This window comes from Mustela lutreola, chromosome 9, assembly GCF_030435805.1.
Source record: "Mustela lutreola isolate mMusLut2 chromosome 9, mMusLut2.pri, whole genome shotgun sequence".
In the NCBI taxonomy this organism is placed as follows: domain Eukaryota; kingdom Metazoa; phylum Chordata; class Mammalia; order Carnivora; family Mustelidae; genus Mustela; species Mustela lutreola.
The window spans coordinates 111,232,579-111,257,676 of NC_081298.1; the positions used below are offsets into that span (position 1 = coordinate 111,232,579).

The 25,098-nt window shown below is 38.4% G+C and overlaps 1 protein-coding gene across 5 annotated transcripts in view; it reads right to left on the reverse strand.

Annotated features, from left to right (window-relative positions):
• MTA3 (metastasis associated 1 family member 3) overlaps positions 1-25,098 on the reverse strand; it is a 213,370-nt gene that overhangs the window by 98,607 nt on the left and 89,665 nt on the right. For all 5 annotated transcript variants that reach the window (XM_059188460.1, XM_059188456.1, XM_059188458.1 and 2 more), the window contains exon 4: positions 9,621-9,747. In XM_059188460.1, the coding sequence (XP_059044443.1) occupies positions 9,621-9,747 (127 nt within the window). The remainder of the gene's footprint in view (positions 1-9,620; positions 9,748-25,098) is intronic.

Sequence of the window (25,098 nt, forward strand, 5' to 3'; positions counted from 1 at the left end):
AAATGACAGACAAAGCTCAAATGTTTATCTCCTCTTTTCTGAGATGCCTTTAAAATGAAAGTAAGAGAGTTAGAAATAAAAGAACCTAAAACCATTCAAAAACAGGCCATCACCCACAACGGTTTCAAAGATTTCATGAAAATTCTGGAAGACAATAGCCTCAATGGCTCAGTGGGTTAAGCCTCTGACTCTTGGTTTCACCCCAGGTCACAGTATCAGGGTGGTGAGATCCAGCCCCGCATCCAGCTCCACACTCAGTGCACAGCCTGCTCGCATTTCTCTCTCCCTCGCCCACTATCCCACCCCTAAAAAATAAAAAAATTAAAAAATTAAACAGGAGGAATTGAAATTTATTAAAATAATAAATTGTACTATTTTGTCAAGAACATTCTTTTTTTTTTTTTTAAAGATTTTATTTATTTATTTGACAGAGAGAGAGATCACAAATAGGCAGAGAGACAGACAGAGAGAGAGATGAGGAGAAGCAGGCTCCCTGCTGAGCAGAGAGCCCAATGCGGGACTCCATCCCAGGCCCCTGGGATCATGACCTGAGCCGAAGGTAGAGGCTTAACCCACTGAGCCACCCAGGCGCCCCTGTCAATCAAGAACATTCTTAAGTGGAACTTGTCATTTTAGTTTTTTGTTTGATTTACTGGAAATGCACAGAGGTGAAGAACACAGTGACAACTCTAGCACAAGTTAGTGCCCCTGACTTGGTTCATGTTGACTTTACCCACAACAGCTTTTGCAAAATCAACACATAGAAAAGGCAAGTAGCATGTTACTATTGTTATAAAATCGTTTCCATCTCACAAAGCCCCTGAAAAGGTCTAAGTGACACTCAGGAGTCCACAAACAAAGCTCTGAAAACACTGTTGCTTTCAATGTTCTTGGTCCTTCCCATTCTCATAAATTTTGGAAATAGCTTCTCAATTTACACACACTTATCTAATTCCGTCAGCAATCCTTTGTAGTTTCTATGTAAGTTTTACACATCCTTCCCCTTTTCTCATACACCTTTCTTTAGATTTATTTTAGGTGTTTGATGCTTTTTGATGACACTGTAAATGATATCTCTTTTTTGGGAGCAGGAGAGAGGGAGAGAGAGAATCTTAAACTGGCTCCACACCCAGCGCGGAACCCAGTGGCTCAATCTCACGACGCTGAGATCATGACCTAGCCAAAACCAAGAGCTGGAGGCTTAACCGGTTGAGTCACCTAGGCACCCTAAACGTATCTTTTAATCTTAGTTTTCTGACTAACCCCTCTTCACACCATATACATAAAACAGACTTACACACAAAAGGTGGGGCACCTGGCTGGCTCAGTTGGTGGAGCATGAGACTCTTGATTAGGTCGTGAGTATGAGCCCCCTGCTGGGTACAGAACTTCCTTTTTAAAAAAAAAAAAATATGGGGCACCTGGGTGGCTCAGTGGGTTAAGCCGCTGCCTTCGGCTCAGGTCATGATCTCAGGGTCCTGGGATCGAGTCCCGTATCGGGCTCTCTGCTCAGCAGGGAGCCTGCTTCCCTCTCTCTCTCTCTGCCTGCCTCTCGGTCTACTTGTAATCTCTATCTGTCAAATAAATAAATAAAATCTAAAAAAAAAAATTTAAAAAAAAATAAAAAAAAATATATTATTTATTTATTTTTAAATATTTTATTTATTTATTTGACAGAGAGAGCGATCACAAGTAGGCAGAGAGGCAGGCAGAGAGAGAGGAGGAAGCAGGATCCCCACTGAGCAGAGAGCCCTATGAGGGGCTCGATCCCAGGACTCTGACACCATGACCTGAGCTGAAGGCAGAGGATTAACCCACTGAGCCACCCCAGAGCCGCTACCTTTTTTTTTTTTTTTCAAAGGGGGGGTTAAAAAATACAAAAGGTAAAACAGTCAAACTTCAAGAAAACATTGAAGAGTAGTACCTTCATGATCACAGGAAATCTTTGCCTATTCCAGGGCGGTGACACTTGGATTTGTTTTTGAATGAGCACTATTTCTGAGTGACAAAGTATTCTTACTCTAGTTTTACTCTGCTCCCTCACATATATCAAACTTATCAGGCATGTCTGTCAGCTTCTCAAGAATGGAATTTTTCCAGCCTTTATTTAACGGTCCTCCCCTCCTCCTGCTGTTCCATTGTTCCTTTTTCCAACCACATTTCTCAAATATTTAAAAACAAACCAACCAACCTAGAAAGAGCAAAGATGATCCCAGTGGCGCTGAAGAGTAAGCACTATTTAAAAAAAAAAAAAAAAAAAGAAGTGTAAGCACTACTTAATGAGAGAGGTAGTCCCACACACATGGAATGCAGTGCCTCTGCCATTCCTGGGCACTTCTGGCAATGCACAGCCCCAGTCCAATGGTACACATTAAGAGTAGAAAAGAGAAATGCAGGAATGACACATCTAAATGTCAGTAGTGCTGAATGCAGAAATGACAAGGGTATGTGCTTGTGTACGTGCCTCTTCCTGTATTTTCAACATTTAAACAATAAATTAAAACTCTTTCACTATCAGAAAATAAACATATTTATTTTAAAATTTTAATATGTAGGGGCACCTGGGTGGCTCTGTAGGTTAAGTATCTACCTTCGGCTCAGGTTGTGGTCCCAGGGTCCTGGGATGGAGGCCCTCTTCAGGTTCCCTGCTCAGCCAGGAGTCTGCTTTTCCCTCTGCCTCTGCCCCTCCCCACTGCTTTTGTTCTCTCATGTAATCTCTCTCTCTCTCAAATAAAATCTTTAAAGTTTCAAAATTGTTTTTTTTTTTTATTTGACACAGAGAGAGAGATCACAAGTAGGCAGAGAGGCAGGCGGAAGGGGGTGGCGGGGGGAAGCAGGCCCCCTGCTGACCAGAGAGCCCGACATGGGGCTCGATCCCAAGACCCCAGGACCATGACTCAAGCCAAAGGCAGAGGCTTTACCCCACTGAGCCACCCAGGTGCCCCAAATCTTTAAAATTTTAATGCTGGGGCTCAATCACATGACTCTGAGATCAGAACCTGAGTTAGAACCAAGAGTCAGACACCTGACTATGCCACACAAGCGCCTCTGAACTGACAATGATTCTTGAAAGAAAGAGCATTTTGCAAGGAAAATGTACCCTTAAATTAAAAACAGGTCTGCATCACATAGCACCAATAGTTAATGATACTAGTTTACTGCTACTGGAGAAAGGAGGATAAAGCAGAGTTCTCAGTGAATTTCCATCTATTCTGTCTTTGTTAGAACCAGCCATGTTGTCAGCAAGGAAAGTGATAAAAATGAAATCAAAATGGTCTTTTCCCTCTCTGTCTAATGTACAAATTTGCAAATCATAAAATAAACTTCTTCCCATTCTATGTCTGATGTGTTTGCATTTCAGGAAGAAAACCCAAAATATGGGAAACCCTAAAGATGAAAGTTGCTTGCAGGGCACCTGGGTGGCTCAGTCAGTTAAGTGTCTCCCTTCAGCTCAGGTCATGATCCCAAGGTCCTGGGATCAAGCCCCACATTGGGCACCCTGCTCAGTAGGGAATATGCTTTTCTCTCTCACTCTCCCTCAAATGAATAAATAAAATCTTTTTTTAAAAAAAAAGTTGCTTGCATTTTCTGATATTAAATCTAAAACCTATCAAATACCAAATTCCTATTTATACTCATGATGCAGACACATACTTACTAATGAGAATGATTTCATTTATTCACAAAGTAAAAACTACTGACTAAATAAAATAAGTCTTCAATAGACAACAAATGAGTATGTATCTCTCTACAAACTTGCATCCGGAACTTCGGTTAAATAAAATCCAAATAATGGAACTATTAGATATGCACATATTATAATCTGATGTTTCTAATTATAGTAACACTCAAATATATTAGAGTTATTTATCTATTTCCCTAACCTTACCAATATTGGGGATCAAGAAAAGAACTCTGGTCTTCCATCCTTCAAGTAACTCCTGCTCGCTAGAAACTTCAATTTCTCCCTTTCTCATGGTTGCTCTCTACTGTTCATAAACTCACATTATTCAGTGATAGTATGCACACAGAAACAACTTCCTATCCTCTGCCTAGCCCTCCAGGTAAAAGCCTGACACTGACTCTGATAACTCACTCTCTGAGAGTCCCGAGTAACCTGTAATTCCAGACATCCAATCCTTCATTCTCATGAAAGGAGGGAGGCACATAATCTAAAACTTCACTTATGATCAGTAATAGTTGAGAAGAAATTATTCTACTCTCTGTTGATGACTTTTTATTCCCTTCAAGAATAGGTACTTAAATGAAAACAATGCAAACTTCGAATTCTGACTGGCTGTTTCGTGCAGTGTTCCACAGCAGGCAGGAAAAAGAAAAATAAAGACACCAACCTTCAAGAATCTTACACTCTAAGATGATGCCTGTCTAGAACAATCGAGACAAATTATACATAAGCCCCAAGATTTTTAATGGCTGCTCAAGATATTTTTTCAATTGAATTAAGAAAGCTCCTCATTTTGGAGGTGAGGAAACCATGCAGCAGCAGCATGGCAGAAACCAAGGAGAGGTTCCCACCGATTGTGGTTACAGCCCGTCTTCTACAGAGCAAGAACAGAGATCATGATGATGGTGATGTCTATATTCTGGAATCCTAGCTTAAAATTTGTTTAAAGGGATAAGAAGTAAGGATTTCTCTGAGGCACCCTGCCATGAAGGGACTACTTGAACACTATGTGCATTTATGTCTTTAAGACTTACCCTACCACTGACATCACTTTCTGAAATAGCTTCTCTGAACTTCTTAAAATGCATGGACGAGGTTAAGCAATGAGGCAGGCAGGATCCTTACCACTGATGCTCTGAATGAGGGCCAAGTCTAACAACATGGATATAATGCTTTCTCCACCATCACTCTGTCTTCACAATAAGGACAGACTTAGAGGACAAATCATCAGGTCCAAAAGCCCTTACTGCAGGAAATATTTGAGGCCAATAATCAACAGGTACCTAAGAAAATGCTTTTAAGACATAATGAAGCATAACTTCAAAGGCTGTGATCCAGAATCCCAAGTTGGCAAACAGGAAAGAACTGGCTCTTTTTAAATGACTAACTACCTGCACCAGAGGCTGGGAAGAGGCATTAATCATCATACGCAGAATGCTGTAATTAGCAGCTTTTAAAAAGCCAAGCTTTTTGTGTTCAAGATGTGGAAAAAACTGACACTGGACCAAATACAAGTTATATCCATAAACTCAGGAACCCAATCAAGCAGGTAGGTCCCAGCGGCTACTGTACATCTAGCAGCAGCATCATCTTTTAGTATAATAGTATAGTTTATATGTTTAACTTAGTTTTTAATGTAGTCTGTCCTGTTGACCTGAACATCTGAGTAGAAAATTATGTGAAAAAATAAAATATCAGAGAGCCTACCCATCCAACAAGTAACTCAATAGCTTTTCTTTTATCTCTGATGCTGTTTAACACCTCCAGTCATGTACACTTCATAATTCTGTCTATCTGCAGCCATGTGGTCTGGGTTCAATCTCCCAATCTGCTATATAAAAGTCATGAAACTGACAGGTTACTTAACCTTTTCAGGCTTCAGTCTCGTCTATAAAATGGGGATAACAGGACCTACTTTATAAAGTCTGTGAGGAGTAAATAAAATACATATAAAGCAACTGGAATAACATCTGTCACAAAGGTTCGATGAATGTCAGAATTTTTAAAAGCCAAGGTTGATAAATATGGTCTAAGACTGAATACAGTATTATATATCCAGAACAGGTCCAGCATGTGACATAACAATGTTATAGTGCTTTAGAGAGTTTGCGGCATATCATCTGTTAGTAATGACTTCAGGCACTGTGCATGATGTGAGCTGCCTCTCTTCCTGCACCCCCAAAAAGCATTCCAAAGATGTTTTCATTGTTCAAGTCCTACCTAGCTCACGAACACAAAGTAAATCCCTAACTATCCAGAACCGTCCTGGTCCTGGTGACTCTCCCTCTCTGCCAGTGGAATCAGAAGGAACAAAGAGTTGCCTCCATGCCACTGTGAAATGCTTACAATATCCAGTGAGTATTGTGGCTCACAAACTACAAAGGACCTCAGGAATGCCTCAGTCAGGTTTTCTCCTACGTTCCATATGCCACTGAGGAAATTCTGGGCACTTGATAATGTCCCTGGAGAATAAAAAGCCAGTATTCACCAAATTACCCCTCTTTGCTGCCAAAGAACAATGGGGCTTCAGTAATTTTCTCCTGTTACAGCAGAAATAGATAGGGCATGACTTCAACATTAGCAAAATGTGAAGATCACTCCAATGTGCACTTGTTTACATCAGCATGAGGGCTGGCTAGCACGGCTCTGTGCTTTGGCCAGAGACTGCCCCTAACCCCATTCAGCTGTTTGGCAATGAAAGCCACAGATGACAAATTGTGGCTCTGTACTACTCCCTCTCAACTTAGAGAACAGAACAACAAAAATTAAAAGCCCCAAATGTTTATAACGCATCATAATTCAAAAGAATTGCCAGTAAATTCACCCAATAAACTCCTTAAATTTGTAAGATGGGGACCTCATCTTAACTTATTAAGTACCTAGTAAATGCCTTAATCTAGAATATACTCAGAAAACATGTTCAACAGTGACTGAATGAATGATCCTATATTCTATGTAATTTCTGTGTTCAACACAGAGGTGTCCTAATAATTATATTTCAATATATTGTCTCAGTTTTTATGGATGATGAAAAACACATTACTAGTTTTTCCATTCCAAGCAATCTGTTAAAGGAAACATTACTTATAAACAGATTCTAAGCTATCAGGATGGTAAATTAAAAATGTACTTGCATGTTTTGGATACATTTTTAAAACCATTTGTCAGATTCTCGTTCTGGCAAGATTCTTATGACTAGCCACATTACTTCTTGAGTTTAAAATGAATCTTTATATTCTAGCTTCTTCCAATTAAGTAATAAATGCGTATGGCTCTTTGGCATTTATTATCTACGTCTTTAAGAAAATTATGAAATATGTTTTCATGTTCCATCGATTTGAACAAAAATTAGCTTACTTTCCTACTTCTTGAAATACCCCATTGGTAGATAAACTGACTGTTTCTACATTACCTGGCATGATTATTTTTTCCAGCAAAGGACCCAAGTCACACAGAATATACTAACTCTAGCCAATTTTTTTTTAAAAGATTTTATTTATCTGACAGAGAGAGATCACAAGTAGAGAGAGAGAGGAAGGAGCAGGCTCCCTGCACAGCAGAGAGCCCGATGCGGGACTCGATCCCAGGACCCTGTGATCATGAACCTGAGCTGAAGGCAGAGGCTTACTTAACCCACTGAGCCACCCAGGCAGCCCAACTCTAGCCAATTGAAACACAGTGTTCCCTAAAAAACCTAATAAAGTCGAAGAGCTAATAGACACATGAGAAAATGTTCAATATTACTCAGCATCAGAGAAATACAAGTTGAAACCATAATGAGATACCACCTCACACCAGTCAAAATGGCTAAAATTAACAACTCAGGGAAAACAGATGTTGGTGAGGACACAGAGAAAGGGGAACCCTCTTACACTGTTGGGTGAGAAGGCAAGCTGGTGCAGCCACTCTGGGAAACAGCAACTGCACTATTAATATTTATCCCAAGGATACAAATATAGTGATTCGAGGGGCACATGCACCCCAGTGCTTACAGCAGCAATGTCCACAATAGCCAAAGTATAGAGAGAGCCCAGATGTCCATCAACAGATGAATGGATAAAGAAGATGTGGTATAGACACACAATGGAATATTACTCAGCCATCAAAAAGAATGAAATCTTGCCATCTGCAATGACATGGCTGGAACTAGAGGGTATCTACAAGTGAAATAAGTCAGAGAAAGACAAATACCATACGATTTCACTCATATGTGGAATTTAAGAAACAAAACAGATGAACACAGGGGAAAGGGAGGAAAAATAAAATAAGATAAAAACAGAAAGGGAAGCAAACCATACGAGATTCTTAACAATAGGGAACAAACTGAGGGTTGCTGGAGGGGAGGTGGAGGGGGATGGAGTAACTGGGTGATGGGCCTTAAGGAGGACACTTGATATAATGAGCATGGGTAGTGTATGCAACTGATGAATCACTAAATTCTACCCCTCAAGCTAATGATATACTATATATTAACTAAATTTAATTTAAATAAATAATAAATAAATATTTAAAATGTTCTCAAATTTAAAAAAAATTTAAAACTTCTTCAGCAATGCTGTCATGTTAACTACTGAGATCAAATTATTTCTGAAAAGATTTGGAGCACGAGGAATTCCAGTATCTCTGTCATACATTTTCTGCTTTAGAAACTCTGCATCCATTTCTGAAAAGAGAAATATGCACAAAAGTCCTGGGAACTGGGTGGGTGCGTGGGGGTGTGTGTGTGTGTGATACAAGGACCAAATCACAGCTTAAGTAAGTCTCCAAACCTGACTTAGGCCAAAAAAGACAGATTCAATACCCACACTGGGGGGAAGACAGGGGGCTAATTTTTGAAATAAAATTAATATACCATATTTCTCTAGATAAACCATTTTTTAAAAGATTTATTTATTTGGCAGAGAAGAGATCACAAGTAGGCAGAGAGGCAGGCAGAGAGAGAGGGGGAAGCAGGCTTCCCACTGAGCAGGGAGCCCAGATGCAGGGCTCGATCCCAGGACCCTGACCAAGATCATGACCTGAGCTGAAGGCAGAGGCTTAACCCACTGAACCACCCAGTCACCCCTAGATAAACCATTTTTAAGATAATCATGACTAGTAGAGAGGTGAATTAAGTAAAGATTATGAACAAAAGCTGAAAAACTTGCAGTAACTTGAAGCGGACAATGACAATTTCCTCCCTCGCACACAGCGCCCTGCCGTCACCCGCAGGCCGCCAGGCTCGCCCCACTGTCTCTCTGAGGTTGAATAAATGCCAACTACTTTCTGAAGCTGACCTGACCTTGACAATCAGTAACTGCCTACCTTTTGAGTTCAAACATTTTGTTAGTCTTCCAAGATATGTATGCTTAAATGTTACCACCAGCACATTTCATAAAAGGCCACCAGCGTTCCTCCACAACCCCCAAAACTACAAACCAGGGACAGAATTTTTTCACTTTGGCTTCCCATCAAAGTACAGAGCAGAAACGAGTTAAGTAATACAAAATATAGTTTTCATCCCAGAGATCCTCCAAAGAAAGTAAAAGGCCATATATTCTACAAGGTCAAGAATCACTCGCCTGGGAACCAGATCTTGTGTTTTAGTTCTAGGATTCTAATGCCCGCCTCTGTAACGTTCTAGGAACTGGAGAAAACCAGCACTTCCTGGTGGTTGCGGGACACTCTTCTGCAGGATGCGAAGAGGCATGCATGTGGATTGGGAAAGTCTGGATTCAAGCAGAGGTCACTTGACTATAGAACACCTGCAGGGCTTTAATAAGGTAATCACACTATACATTTCCTAGATAAAATCCCATTATGATGCCTTTAGTAAACCAAGTTGAGCAAGATCATGAGGCAAATTTAGAAATGCTTCAAAGAAGGCTGTTCTGTGTTTTTTCTCTTTGCCACGATATTACTGAATACTTCCTATCAGCCTCTAAGGTGCTCTTACCTGATATGCGTTGCAGGCAGAGATTCATACTGGCGTGACAAGAAGAGCTCCCTATGTTTTAGCTGATGCTTCTGTTTATCCGTCAAGTCGGCTTCAATTGTGGTTTCCGATTCTTCCTCAATTTCTTCTACACAAATAAAATTCAAAGAATGCATTATTACAGGGCACATTATCTATCTGGACATCAAGACAGATTAACTTTTCACTCAAAATTTTCTTCAAACCATCTTTCATTATTTTATTTTAAATTTACATATCTAACTTGTCATTTGCATTACAATCATAAAATTACATGAATTGGGGCCACAAACAAAGAGGAAGAACTCTAATTTTAAAATGGCAGATGGAACATATGCATTTATCTCCTCTTCCCCCATAAAACCACACCAAATAGCAATTAAAATGCACACACATTTCAATGACAATAAAAGTGGAAACAACGATAGAAGAATCAGCCAAAAAAAAGTTTTAGAGGATGGAAAGCAGATGCAAAAAAAAAAAAAGGTGCAAACTTAGCCAAGAGAAGGAAGAGATAATCTATATATGTACAGACAGATGCAAGGAGAAGGCAAGCCCACAGCTTGAAGTGACTTAGACCTCAAAGATATCAAGTATTGTGAGAAAGAGGGGTGGGCAAGAGAAAAAGCCAGCAGGAAAGGTTGAAAGTCTATTGACAATACTCTAACTAAATCCCGGAATATTCTATTTAAAAAAGAGAATAGCCAGAAAGTAAAAAAAAAATAAAAAGAATAATCGGAAAACAAGAAATAGGGTTAACACTTTTAAAATTCGATAACACACAAAAAGCTAATGGAAGGATTGATTAGAAGGTACTGCTAAGGAAATCTCCCAGAAATTTCAACACTAAGACAAAGAAATAAGTAAGTGATACCCGAAAGCTAAAATAAATAAAATATAATAAAAATAATTCATGAAGTTCAGAAAGACAGCAATAGTGAAAACACACTTCTTCATCTCTTTTGGTGGGGAGAGGGAGTAAGGAAAGACCTATCAAAGAAATGATTCAAGAACATTTGCCCTTACTGAAAGAGAGGCACATCCACACTGAATTTCCAGCATACTTAATTTTTTTTTTAAGTGCTAACATAAGATCACAGAAGTTTACAGAAAGAAAACATAGGTCACATGCAAAGATCTGGAATCAGAGTGGAATTCTATATGAATATCAACACTATTCTAACCTAAGATGGTGGAGAAATGTTACTCAAGAGGAAAAATGATAATCAACCTAGAATTGTACTTGTAAATTATAAACTATTTATCAAGTCTGGAAACAGAGTAAGAATAATCTTTCATTCATTCAACCAAGAATTATTAGGTGCCCAAACAGGCACTATTTGAGATGCTAGAGACAAGCAGTGAGCGTAAGTTATTAGAGAAGAAACAATTCAAAGTATTTGCCCTTGAGAAACAGGGTTGGAAGCAAGGGACAGGAGACAGCAACATTTCACGAAAGTTTAAAAAAAAAAAAGAAAAAAACACTGCATTTAATAATCTTTTTAAAGAAAAATATGAGGGCTCCTGGGTAGCTCAGTTGGTTGGGCAACTGCCTTCGGCTCAGGTCATGATCCTGGAGTCCCAGGATCGAGTCTCGCATCAGGCTCCATGGGGAGTCTGCTTCTCTCTCTGACCTTCTCCCCTATTATGCTCGCGCTCTCTCTCTCTCTCTCTCTAAAATAAATAAATAAAATCTTTAAAAATAAAAAAAATTAAAAATTAAAGAAAAATATGAACAAGTATCATTTACAAATATAATTCTAAGTAATTTTAGACACAAAACTTTCTTAATATAATACCTCTAGGGGCTCACAGATCCTCCCTTTGCAGCCTTACCTGGCCAGGCTGGGTGGGAATAGCAGTGGGGGCGACTCAGATGGTAAGACTAGTCGAAGGGGTAGGATGCTCTTTATGTAGGAAGAGCTTAAGTTTAGGATTCAGAGGCCTTACTTTTGGGGCGCTGATGGACAACACACACACACACAGAGGTATATTTCTGCTTCTCACTATTCTTGTAAATTCTCATTTACAGACCCAGAACCACAAATGAGATTTTATCACATATATAATTTTCTAATTATGCAGTGTTTTTGAACTGTGTAAGGGCAATGAATGGGATTAAGTATCAGATCTTTTCTACAATACTTTCAAATTCTTAAAACTTTCAACTGAAAATGAACCTGAAAAACTGATTTAGAAAGGCTCACTTACGGGCCCCTGGGTGGCTCAGTGGGTTAAGCCTCTGCCTTCAGCTCAGGTCCTAGCTTCAGGGTCCTGGGATCCAGCCCACATGAGGCTCTTTGCTCAGCAAGGAGCCTGCTTCCCCCCTCTCCCTCTGCCTGCCTCTCTGCCTACTTGTGATCTCTCTCTCTGTCAAATAAATAAATAAAATCTTAAAAAAAAAAAAAAAAAGACTCACTTAGACTAAAGTGACTTAAAGTTCTTCGAACACTCTTTTTAATAAACTACTCAAAGAGAAACCCAACACTAAGACGGCCAGATACTTCCACAGACATTTCACCAGTGAAGATCAATGAAATTATTGGTGCATTAGCTCTATTAGCACCCACAAAATTATACTCCTTACTTAATGAGTATTTGATAAATTGTTGTCCTGTAAAACACAACTAACTGAATTCTAATGCATACCCTACGGAACCAAAACTCCAACAAACTCTACAAATAATCGCAGCAAATCTTAGTCTCTTACACAACCTCTTGGTACAGGATAAAAAGGACTAGAATCTCTGACATGCAACCGAGCCAAAGAAAGAAATCACCAAACAGCACCTAAAACTCACCTTCAAAATTTACTAGTGTTAAATTCCATATATATATTTTCATAAATTAACACAGGCTTCTGAATAGGAACAATTCCCAACCATTAACATTCTAAAAACATGAAATGACCACAGTGGCAAAACTGGCATTTAGACAATGAAAAAATTAAAAGACTTAATAGAATTATCATCATCAGAAATTTGGTACATGGTACATGTACCATTTTTAAAAATTTATAATTTTTTAAAACCATTTTACCAAGCTTGATGGAACATCAAATTTGCTACCTTCCAAAAGTTATTAAAGTAGAAGTCCTATACTCTATACATACTTTATACAATGATAGGAAATAATACCAAATTTTTTACTGTACTTCCTCTACAGCTGGGATAATTTCACCACAGTTTATTAGCAAGAAGACACTGGGATACGGGAGATCAGTCTTTTCAGTAGTAGATGACAATCAGGGACTCAGGCAAAGCTTTAGAGAACTGGCATGTAACATATACAAGACCAGAGCTAGTGATGAAGAATTTAGGCACCTGCACAGTAAGGGAAAGAATGCAGGGAAGGAGTAGCCATTACTGATTCTAGTTACTTAACTGAAACTGGGTGTTTTTCAGAATAGTTCAGAATTCTCATTCTTACATATTAGTTGGGGGGGATGGAGGGGGAAAGCAGAGAGGAGGAGAGTCCTCCACAGGTTATTCCCAAGCTTCCCTATGTCTGTATTTTAATGGAGTATCAGCCCATGATGATGTTAGCGGGCACAGGCGGTACAAAAAAGCAGGCAGTTAAACATTTGTCTGCAGATGCTTTTAACAAGTACCCAAATGTTTGAACCAAATTATTGGATCAAAAATAGCTCAGTATTGATGCAACTCATTTGTCTAGTAAGAAAAAAAAACCTTCAAAAGAGGAATAAGGAAGTTGAATAAAATTAGAAGGATTTTTATGACAATGGAGATTTCAGGAAACTACCTGAATGAAGAGAAACAGTTTGGTAGTTTAGAGGCAAATAATAAAGAAAAATCAGTTACATGTCCATCATTAGCAATGAATAATCCAAAGCTGAAATTTAAAAAGCAATTTCATTTATGATGGCACCAACAGAAAAAAATATACTTAGAAAAATATTTAACAAAGGACAAATCTTTCATACGAAAAACTAAAGGAAATTAAAGACCTAAATAAACAGAGAAACTATGTTCACAGATTGAATGACTTACTATGGTTAACACGGTAATTCACCCCAAATTTATCTACAGATCCAGTGCAACTTCTATCAAAATTCCCACTGCCTTTTCATAAAAATTAATAAACCCTAAAATTCATATGGACATGTAAGTGACCCAGAATAGCCAAAATTGTTTTGAAAGAGAACAAATTTAAGAGGATTCATACTTTTAGCTTTTAAAGCTACAATAATCAAGATTATGTGGTATTGGCGTAAGGATAGACATATACATGAAGATTCCAGAAATAAGCCCATACATTTATGGTTAATAGATTTTGGACAAGGGTGTCAAGACAATTCACCAGAGGAATAAAATTCTACAAATGGTCCTGGGAACAGGTGGATAACGACATGCAAAGAATAAAGTTTCACCCTCACACCATGTACAAAAATTAATGCAAAATGAATCAAAGTCCTAAATTTAAGAGCTAAAGCTGGGACGCCTGGGTGGCTCAATCAGTTAAGCGACTGACTCTTGATTTCGGTTCAGGCCATGATCTCAGGGTTGTAAAATCAGGTCCAGCAGTCTCTCTCCCTCTCTCTCTGCCCCTCCTCCTGTGCTCGTGCACACACTCTCTCTCAAAAAAAAGAGAGAGCTAAAACTATAAAACTCTTAGATAAAACAGGTATAGCTTTTCACGTCCTTAGACTAGGTAATGGTTTCTTCACTATGGCACCCTAAAGCCTAAACAACCCCCCAAAAATATATATATACACACACACACGCGTATATAGATACATATATACATATAAATATATATGATAGATATATACATCATATATGTATGTATGTATAGAAATTTGAATATTAAAATTTTTGTACTTAAAAGTGTACTTAAAAAGACACTATCAAGAAAGTACAGATGGGGCACCTGGTGGGCTCAGTTGGTACAGCATGTGACTCCTGATGTTGGGGTTCTGAGTCCAAGCCCCACGTTGGGCACAGAGCTTACTTAAACAGAAAAAGAAAGAATGGGAAAAAAAAGGGCGCCTGGGTGGCTCAGTGGGTTAAGCCGCTGCCTTCGGCTCAGGTCATGATCTCAGGGTCCTGGGATCGAGTCCCGCATCGGGCTCTCTCCTCAGCAGGGAGCCTGCTTCCTCCTCTCTCTCTCTGCCTGCCTCTCTGCCTACTTGTAATCTCTCTCTGTTAAATAAATAAATAAATCTTTAAAAAAAAAAAAAAAAAAAAAAAAAAAAAAAAAAAAAAAAGAATGGGAAAAAAATATTTGCAAATCATGTACCAATAAGGGTCCAATATCCAGAATATATAAAGAACTCTTAGAACTCAACAATAAAGAAAAAAAAACAATAATTAAATAATGGGCAGAGGATTTCAAAAGACATTTCTCCAAGAAGATATACAAAAGGCCCGTAAGTACATGAAAAGATGTGCCACATCATCAGTCACTAGGGAAATGCAAATCAAAATTACAGTGAGATATTTCATACCAACTAGGATGATTACAATCAAAAAGACATAACAAGCACTGGCAAAAATGTGGAAAAGTCAGAATCTTTGTGCATTGCTGGTGTAAAATGGTGCTGCTGCTCTGTTACACAGTTTGGCAGCTCCTCAGATAGCTAAACATAGTTACCACAGACTAGCATTATTCAGCCATAAAAAGGAATGAAGTGCTGATGATTCATTCTACAATATAGATAAACCTTGAGGCATTATACCAAATGAAACATCATGAAAGTGAAAGACACAAAGGGCTATATATTGTATGATTCCATTTATATGAAAAGCCCAGAATAAGCAAACCCATGGCAACAGGAAGTGAATGAGTAGTTGCTAGAGGATGGGTGGAGGGGGAAGCTGATCAGCGACTGCTAATGGGTAGGGGTTTCTTTGCAGAGTGATCAAAATGTCCTGGAATTAAATAATGGTTACGGTTAAACAAATTTGTGAATATACGAAAAGCTACTAAGTTATATACATTTTTTGGAGAAAAAAAAAAAAAAAAGAATTATATGGTATGTCAACTATACCAGAAAGGAAAAAAGCTAAACCTGAAAAAAAAATGTTAAAATGCAAAAGGTCAGCAAAACCGCCATCTTCTGGTAAAGCGCCAACATGTCCAACACAACGGGACAGGAGAGGGGCCTGCTCTAAATTCTCTAGGCCTTTCAGAACACAGGGTGTTTGTTGCTCCTTCTGCCACACATGCCCATCTACAGGAAAGGTGTACTGTGACACCAAGAGAACAGGTGCTGTTCAAAAGCAGTGCCCCACAAATGCTACCATGGCAAACCGGAAAGTCCACAGCATGGCCCAGCATGCTATCGGCATTGCCGTTCAGGGCAAGATTCTCGCCAGGTGCATCAGGTGCATTTTGAACATAGTAAGCACTCTAAGAGCTGCATGAAGGAAAATGATCAGGAAAAGAAAAAGAGAAAGGTACTTTGGTTCAACTGAAGCCTCAGCCTGTGCCACCTAGACAAGCACACTTTGTGAGAACCAGTGGAAAGGAGCCTGAACTGCTGGAACCCATCCCCTAGGAAATTAGGGCATGATGGTTAAAAAACAAACAGAAAAAAAGACAAATAAAATAAAAGACCTTGCTCTGGGCCGTTAAGAAAAAAAAATTAAAAGAAAAAAGGAGAGAAAAGAAAAGAGAAAAAGACAAGGAATCAAACACACACAATACAAAAGGCCAAAAGAAGAATAGACAAATTTCAGTACGGTCATGTAATAAAATTCTATGCAGTAGCTAAAAATGGACAAGTGAATCCAAGTACCAAGATGGATGGATCTCAAAAACTTGATGATAAGCAAAAAAGCAACCTATAGAAAGATACATATGTACAATAACATTTTCTAAAATACAAAAAGTGTTCTATAAAAATACACACATATATAGCAAAATATAAAAACATGAATGAAAAAAGCACACCAGAGCTAAGACATCAATTCACCTATGGAGAAACTAGGAAGGGAATGGGGATATACACGGCACTATAAAAATCTGAAGCAAGTATGTGAAAATATTAAGAGAAGATAAAGCTGGCTACGAGGTTCATAATTATACTACATTATTGCCTCTTTACTGCTTCCTAAAAATACTTCAAAATAAAAAGTGACTAGGACCCAACAGGAGGAAAACGCTTCTTTCTTTTGTCTGTACCTAAACTCTAATCCATGTTAAATTTTTTTTTTTCCCTTTATGGCAACAACCACTACAGTTAATAATCATTTCTTTAACCTGTATCCTGTCTTCATCTCTATCATCTTGCAAAAATATAAATTTCTACTGGTATTCTAGCATTAATCAATTTCTGAAATATATAAGAATAAATATACATATATATAAATATACAAATAAATTTTGGTTTTGAATATTAAAAAAGGGGGAGAGCAAAGTAGAAAAGTGGGCCAGCGTGGGAGATCAAAATCAGGCAAGAACTAAGTGTCCAATGCTTCTATAGGGAAATGCATGATGGGAGCCTACGTGGCTCAGTGAGTTAAGCGGCCAACTCTTGATTTTGGCTCAGGTCATGATCTCAGGGTCCTGGGATTGAGCCTCCTGTCTGGTTCCTGCTCAGCGGGGAGTCTGCTTGAGATTCTCTCCTTCTCCCTCTCCCTTTGCCCCTCCCCCTGCTTGTGTGCTGCTCTCCCTCTAAAGTAAACAAATACATCTTTAAAAAAAGTAATGCATGAGATAAGTAAGAGAGAATGTTGGAGTGAATGAAAAGTTATCAGAAGTAAGAAGATCAAATATAAACCTGGAAGAAGCCTCTGAGATGTTGGTACCTGATCCATTTAGATTTCACCAACCTCCGCGTGGCAGAGTCCCCTCCTCATTGCCACAAAGCAACACCCATAGCTTAAGATACTTGTCAAAGAATGCCTTACACTATAGTCACGTGATTCTGAGCCCCTGTGAACAAAAATGGGTTATTTATCTTTGTACCCATGCTGTTTTACTTAAAGGATAAAAAAAGATGGGATTTCAAGAAATATTAATAATAGGCCAGGTAAGCATTATCGGGTAACACTCAGGTTAGTGTCCACAAGGATAGATGTGCAACGTTACGACTGCACAAAGTAAGCTATCAAAAAGTTACTGTTCAAAAGGGCTCCACTTTTCACAATTCTTTTAAGATCTAACAGGGTGGAGGAGACCAGGCTTCGGACCACACCTGAATTCAAATTCTAGTAACACGTGTCCAGAGTTCCGTGGCCTTGCGCAAATTATTTACTTTTTGTAATCCTCAGTTTCTTCATCTGTAAAATGTGTACACAATTCTTCCCTCTTACATTTACTGTGAGGATTAAGATAATGCACATAAATTGCTTAGCACCATACTGAACATAGTATTAAATTAAAAAGCTGCTACTACCATTTTTAAGTGAATTTTAAACTGATCTTTGAGAAACAATTCCTATCTGATCTTTGGGAAACAATTCCTATCTCCTCAAACAACAGTTCCTATTTAAGAAGGCAAATCATATTAAAATTAGAACAAATTTAAAATGTTTTCACTTCTTTATTTTTAGGATTTTTAATGTCATCTCTACACCCAGTGTGGGGCTCAAACTCACGACCCCAATATCAAGAGTCATATATGCTCCAGTAACTGAGCCAACTAGACACCCATTTTTACTTTTTATAAACAAACAAAAACTTACCTAGACCCCACTGGTGGAGACCCTGATTGAGAAATTGTGGGGTGAATCATGCCAGTTGAGCCTCAGTTAAGAATCATTATTATAAAATACTAATTTGAAAATGTTATTCTGAAAGAACATCTATGACAGTTTCTTAGTCTCAGGATCCCTTATACTCTTAAATCCTATCAAAGACCTCAAAGAGCTTTGGCTTATACGGGTCATATCTACCAATACTGTATTAGAAATTAAAATGAAATCTTGGGATGCCTGGGTAGCTCAGTCAGTTAAGCGGCTGCCTTCAGCTCAGGTCAAGATCCCAGCATCCTGGGATCAAGTCCCATATCGGGCCTGCTTCCCCCTCTGCCTCTGCGTGCCACTCTGCCTGCCTGTGCTCTCTCTCTCTCTCTCTCTCTGACAAATAAATAAATAAACAAAATCTTTAAAAAAATAAAACGAAAGAATAAGAAAAAATGAAGAGCTCTTTAAAATACAAATTACAAACACACAACCCATCATCATGAGCGCAATGGTACCATCGCGTGTCATACAATCTCCAGAAAAACTCTGCTATATGCTCATCAGAGAATCAGTGGAAGAGTTAAATGACAATGTAGTGTTACATTGTGCCGTCCTCTAGACCTCCCTGAAAGGTACTCAGGAATGAGTGACTGCTGCCAAAGAAATATTAACTGAAGTCTAACCTGAAAAGAAAAATAAAAACTGCCCAAAGAAAGAGTTTTTTTACTTTATTGGATTTAAGAAAACTCACAAATTTTATCCTCACATTGTATGATATAATGACTCATAAGTTGTTCTACAGCAAGTTAGGATCCCATCAGAAATTTAAGCTATTTCTGCTTTACATTTATTTATTCAAAGAACACTGCATCTGGCAAAGGCTGCCCAATCTTATAATATATTCAAAGTCCATCTGGAATTTTATACAGCCTTAACATGCCACCATGCATTTTTCTACTTGCTATCAATGTTTAAACTTAAGAAACAAAAGGATCAGAAGTAACCAAATTTTCCAGCACCACCAGATTACCATCCTCTCCAAATCATTACGGACACAGCAGCCAGCATCTTCCTACAACACAACTCACACTTCTCCTCTGCTCTGATTAAAAAAACAAAAAACAAAAAACAAAACCCTCAATAGCATTCAATCATCACTGGAATCAAACCTAAACTTTTGTGGCTGAAAAAATCTCCTAAAGATTAGCCTTGCTGTTTATTTCACCTATTCTTTCTTTCCTGGCAAGAAAGACAGACAGACAGACAGAAAATTTATTGATGTACCTACCAATGTGTTCTGGGGATATCTGTTTCAAAGACATAAAAGTCCTACCCTGATATTTTAGAGATGACCCAGGATTACAGGTAAGAATATATTCCTTCATGTGTGGTTAAGTATTTTAAAATTCTGTAGGGTGCTCCAACAACATGACAGTTAACTAAGACAGCCTGAAGGGCCAGAAAAAGCTTCTGTAGCTTCTGTGAAGAAACACTGCTTACGGGAGACCGAAAGGAGACAGGAGGTTGGGGTGGGTCCAGAACACAGGCTGGCCCAGGCCTTATCTCTACTTGAGGTTCTGGAGACCATGGGAATTACCTACTCCTACCTTCCCATCAGGCTGACTATATCAGCAGAGAGCCTCATTACGGTGACTGGAACTGTCCTGGTTTTAAAACTGAAAGTCTTCTGCTCAGAGAACCCCTCAAGACGGTCGGTCACCCCAGCCCTCGTATTACTCAACCCACTATGACGGCTCTGGCCTACTGAAAGAAAACTCATGGACCCCTAATGGTGAAAGTTTAAAAGACGGAAAATACCAAAACTCATCAAGTACATACACCAATTAGAGTTCCTATACATTCACAAATGAAGTAAAAGTTGATTCGACCACTATGGGAAATTTTCTGGCAATATCTATTGAAGTAAATGGATACCCCCATAAACCAACAATTCTACTCCTAGGTATTTACCCCCAAGAGGAATTAGAGTTCAAGTACACCAAAAGACTTGTACAAGATGTTCCTAGCAGCTTTGTCACAGGTACCAAAAACTGGAAACGACTCAGATGTCCATCAACAGGAGAAGGAATACTACTGGGCTGGAGAAAAAAATAAGTAATAATAAGCAGTAATACCAATGGATCCTACAGACAGGGTGCTAAAGGGAAAAGTCAGCAAAGAGGGCAAATACTGGAGAAACTCCACTTAGCAAAACTAACAGATGGTAGATAGACATCAGAATAGTGACTACGTAGGGAGGAAGAGAGCAGTAATGACCAGGAATGGGCATAAAGAACCTACTAGGGTATCAGAAATTTTCATTACCTTGATCAGGTGGTAGTTAGAAATGTATACACCTATAGAAAATGTACTGACCTGCACAGCTTACCCGTTCCGTTTTTTTTAAATACCTTGACTTTAAAAAAATTGTTTTAAAGAACTAGAATTTCTGTTTCCAAACAAAGGATTTAAAGGGACTAGATCTACCCTTCCACCAGAAGCAACCAAAACAATTAAAAATGAATAATTTAAAAAGAGGAAAGCAGACATGAAATATCCGTTTTCTTAACACTGGACCACTGGACATCAGGTAATAAAGAACAGTGATTCTTGAGAGACAGGACACAAACAAGAGATGAGCCCTAACATTACATACATACTGCCTCAAGAATTTCCAGGCATTGGTGCAAGGAGGAGAAACTGAGACAAAGCCTAGCAGAGTCCCAGAGTTAAGGAGGCAAAGCTGAAAGACCAGGAAGAACAAAGCAACCAGAATACAGAAGAGAGAGAACAGAGAAAACCTGGAGACTGCAGGGGGTGATCTTTGAGCACAGTACCTATCAGTGAAAGCACATGAGGAAACTACCAGAAGCCAAGGAAAAGATCAATCCAAGAGAATCAGAGGAAATAGAGACCAGTACTCACACGAGGCCCTAACAGATTTATTCTCAAACAGCTACTCTTGAAAAACTCATAATTGATGGTGTTTTGAGTAGAGTACACAGAAAGGTCTTGCCTAAGTAATGGGGAACATTTCAGATCTAGACAGAGCTCAATGTCCACTAACAAATATATGTTAGGTCATAAATGAAACAACCAAAAGGATCAAACTGTTTCCACGTAACTTGAGTACATACCAGAAGTCAACACAAGATTTACAGGAATATGAAAATATTCAAGATGCAAAAAAATAAAATTTATCATGTCCACTACACACCTAGTAGAAGGCCTAAATTAAAGACTGACCATACCAACTGTAGGCAAAGTGAAGAAACCCAAACACTCTTACACTAACTAAGGGAATATAAAATGATACAATCACGATGTCAAACCGTTCAAGGTTTCTGAAAAAGCTAAAAATACCTCTACCATATGGGTAAAGCCATTCTACTTAAACCTAAGAAAATTGGGACGCCTGGGTGGCTCAGTTGGTTGGACGACTGCCTTCGGCTCAGGTCATGATCCCGGAGTCCCGGGATCGAGTCCCACATCGGGCTCCCAGCTCATGGGGAGTCTGCTTCGCTCTCTGACCTTCTTCTCGCTCATGCTCTCTCTCACTGTCTCTCTCTCAAGTAAATAAATAAAATCTTAAAAAAAAAAAAAAAAAAAAAAAAAAAAAAAAAAAAAAAAAAAAGAAAATGTATGTCTATACAAAAACTTGTAACGAGTATTCACAACAACTTTATCTGTAATTGCCAAAACCTGAAAACAAATGAAATGTCCACCAACAGATGAGTAGATAAACAAATGGTGGGACATTCATACAATGGAAAGCTACTACAAAGGAAGAATCATCAATGCTAAGATGCATACTGTGTTCATGCATTAGATGATTCAATATGGTTAAAATGATAGATGCTTTAACACAATCCCAATCAAAATCCCAGCAGACTTTTTTGTACAAGTTGACAAGCTGGTACTAAAATTCAGATGGAAATGCAAAGGATCGAGACTACAGAACAGTCTAAAGAACTCGGAAAAAAAGAAGTCAAAGTTGGAGACTAACATTACTGGATTTCAAGGAGTATTAGAAAGTTACAATCAAAAGCTGGTTATTGGCAAAAAGCAATAAACGGATCAAAGGAACAGAAGAGAAAGGCCAGAAACAGAGCCATACATATATAACCAACTGATTCGACAAAGGCACAAAAGCAGTGCAACGGAGAAAGGAGAGCCTCTTGACAAATGGTGGCTGGAGCAAGCAGATATGCATGCGCCCCCAGCCCCATAAGAAAAGGAACTTAGGATCCATACCTCACACTAGATATTAAAATTAACTAAAAATGGGTCATAAATGTTAAATCTAAAACTGTAAAACTTCTACAATATAGGAGATGACTAAATGACAGCAAAGCATGGAAAGGAAAATTGATTCGTACTTTCTGGAAGGCTCTTTGGGAACATATATTAAAAACCTTAAAAACTGGGGGCGCCTGGGTGGCTCAGTTGGTTAAGCCACACTGCCTTCGGCTCAGGCATATTCCTGGAGTCCCCGGATCGAGTCCCACATGGGGATCCCAGCTCCACGGGGAGTCTGCTTCTCCCTCTGACCTTCTCCTCACTCATGCTCTCTCTCACTGTCTCTCTCTCAAATAAATAAATAAAATATTTTTTAAAACCCTCAAAAACTGTATATACAGGGGCACATGGGTGGCACAGCCAACTAGGTGCTGGACTCTGGCTTTCAGGTCACATCAGGATCTTGGTACTGGGATCGAGCCCCACATCAGACTCTGCGCTCAACCCAGCCAGGAGTCTGCCTGAGATCCTCTCTCTCTCCACTTCTGCCCCTCCATCTTGCACTCTCTCTCTAGAATAAATAAATAAATCTTTAAAAAACAAACAAACAAACAAACAAAACTGTATATACATGCTCTCTGAAAAAATCATTCCAAAAGGTGGGGGAGGGCAATAAAAAAAAAAAAGACCAAAAAAGGGCAAATTCATGAGAAAGTATTTACTAGGACAGTCACTGAAATATTTTTCTATTCCTTTTTCTCTGTGAACTACTAAATAATCGAAGATGATTCTACAATGCTACACTCTAAAGTTGTGAATTATGTGATGTAGGAAATATCAATACAAGAAATACGAGCCATCTCACACCTTTTTCAAAGATTTAAGCAATATGGAAACCAAAGCTCAGAAAATTTATAGTTTACCAGGGACAAAATGGAAACAAGAATCAATCACAGTGTAAAGGATTACATTTCTTACAGACATTTTCTGCAGTTTATTTCCTTCTGGGAGTCTTTCACTAATGAGCTTCATAATTTCTAAAAATTTCTTATAATTCTGTCATCCCTTCCTGTCCTATTTATAGTTATTTACATGAAAAGATACACAATCATAAGCAAGTTTTTAAGAAGTCTTTTCAAATAAGTGAAAATATAGAAAACATTTCCCCCAAATGTATGGAGTATTGAGTAATCTGAAACCCACCTCAACAAAAAAAAAAATGGATTTGCTACTTAAACTATAAAAACACAACAAAGGAGTCAACCATATTACATCTTACAGGCAAAAAGAATTATACAAAACAGGAAATAAAATTTTTTATTTTTGTTATTCCTAGGGATATCTTTCTAATCTCAGGCCTTTAATAATTTTTCTACCAGGATGAAATAAATTCCTGAATCTTAGTTTCACCCATATGAATTACTGATACTCAAATGTAAAGCAAATTTGGCTAACAAGCTATTTTTATAACTTTGCCACAGACTTACAAGTCCCCACAATATGAAAATATTCATGCAGCTTTAAAGGCTAATGGAAGTATTATACACTGGGTCAGGGGGAGAAAAACACAAAACAAAAGCAAGAGATGATGGGGAAAATTGTGCTAAGAGAATGAACTTATAAAAATCTTTACTTATGCAACGAAGCTAGATAGAACAAAGATATTGTATCAGATGGTGTCTAAAGCTATACTTTATTCCAAGATCTATAAATACTGGCCAACAGAAAGGTTTAATTTGGGTGTGAAGAAAATGAATTATTCCACTAAACTATTACGGGCAGAAAGGGGAGGATATCAGGCCCATAGTGGTATGGCTGGAAAAGTAAGCCTTTAATCAAAGCAAGAACTCCAATCTATTCTTATTTAACCTATATGGGTAAGATGTAGTTTCCACTCTATTTTTCACAAAAGGGAATTAAAAAAAAAAAATTCCAGGGGCACCTGGGTGGCTCAACTGGTTAAGTGTCTGCCTTCTGCTCAGGTCATGATCCCAGGGTCCTGGGATCAAGCCCTGCATTGGGCTCCCCACTCAGCAAGAAGGCTGCTTCTCCCTCTCCCTCTCCCCCTGCTTGTGTTCCCGCTCTCGCTGACTCTCTCTCTCTCTGTGTCAAATTAATAAATAAAATCTTTTTTTAAAAAATTCAAGAGCCAATGTGACATGCAACAAACACAGGACACAGGAAACATAAAATGAACAGTAAGCCTCGCTTCAACATCATATACCAATCTACCTCTTAATAGCTCTACCAGTGAAAATATGATACATACTCTGGAAGTTTCAAAAAGTAATGCAAATTCCAATGTGGATTCAAAAAATGGCTGACCAGAATGAACATGAGATGATCATTTTATCATTCTATTTCTATATTAGAATGAGAGCTCATATTACAATGTTCCTATTCTACCAAAGTAGTGTGAGACTGGGAATGATTTTATTCCCCATTCTTTTTACCAGTTAAAGGACAAAAGTAGGGCAGAATAAAGTCTTTTCCCTAAAACAACTTTAAAATACACATTCTTAGAATTTAGGTACTTCTGTCTTTCCCTCCTCCAAAAAAGACTTAAACTA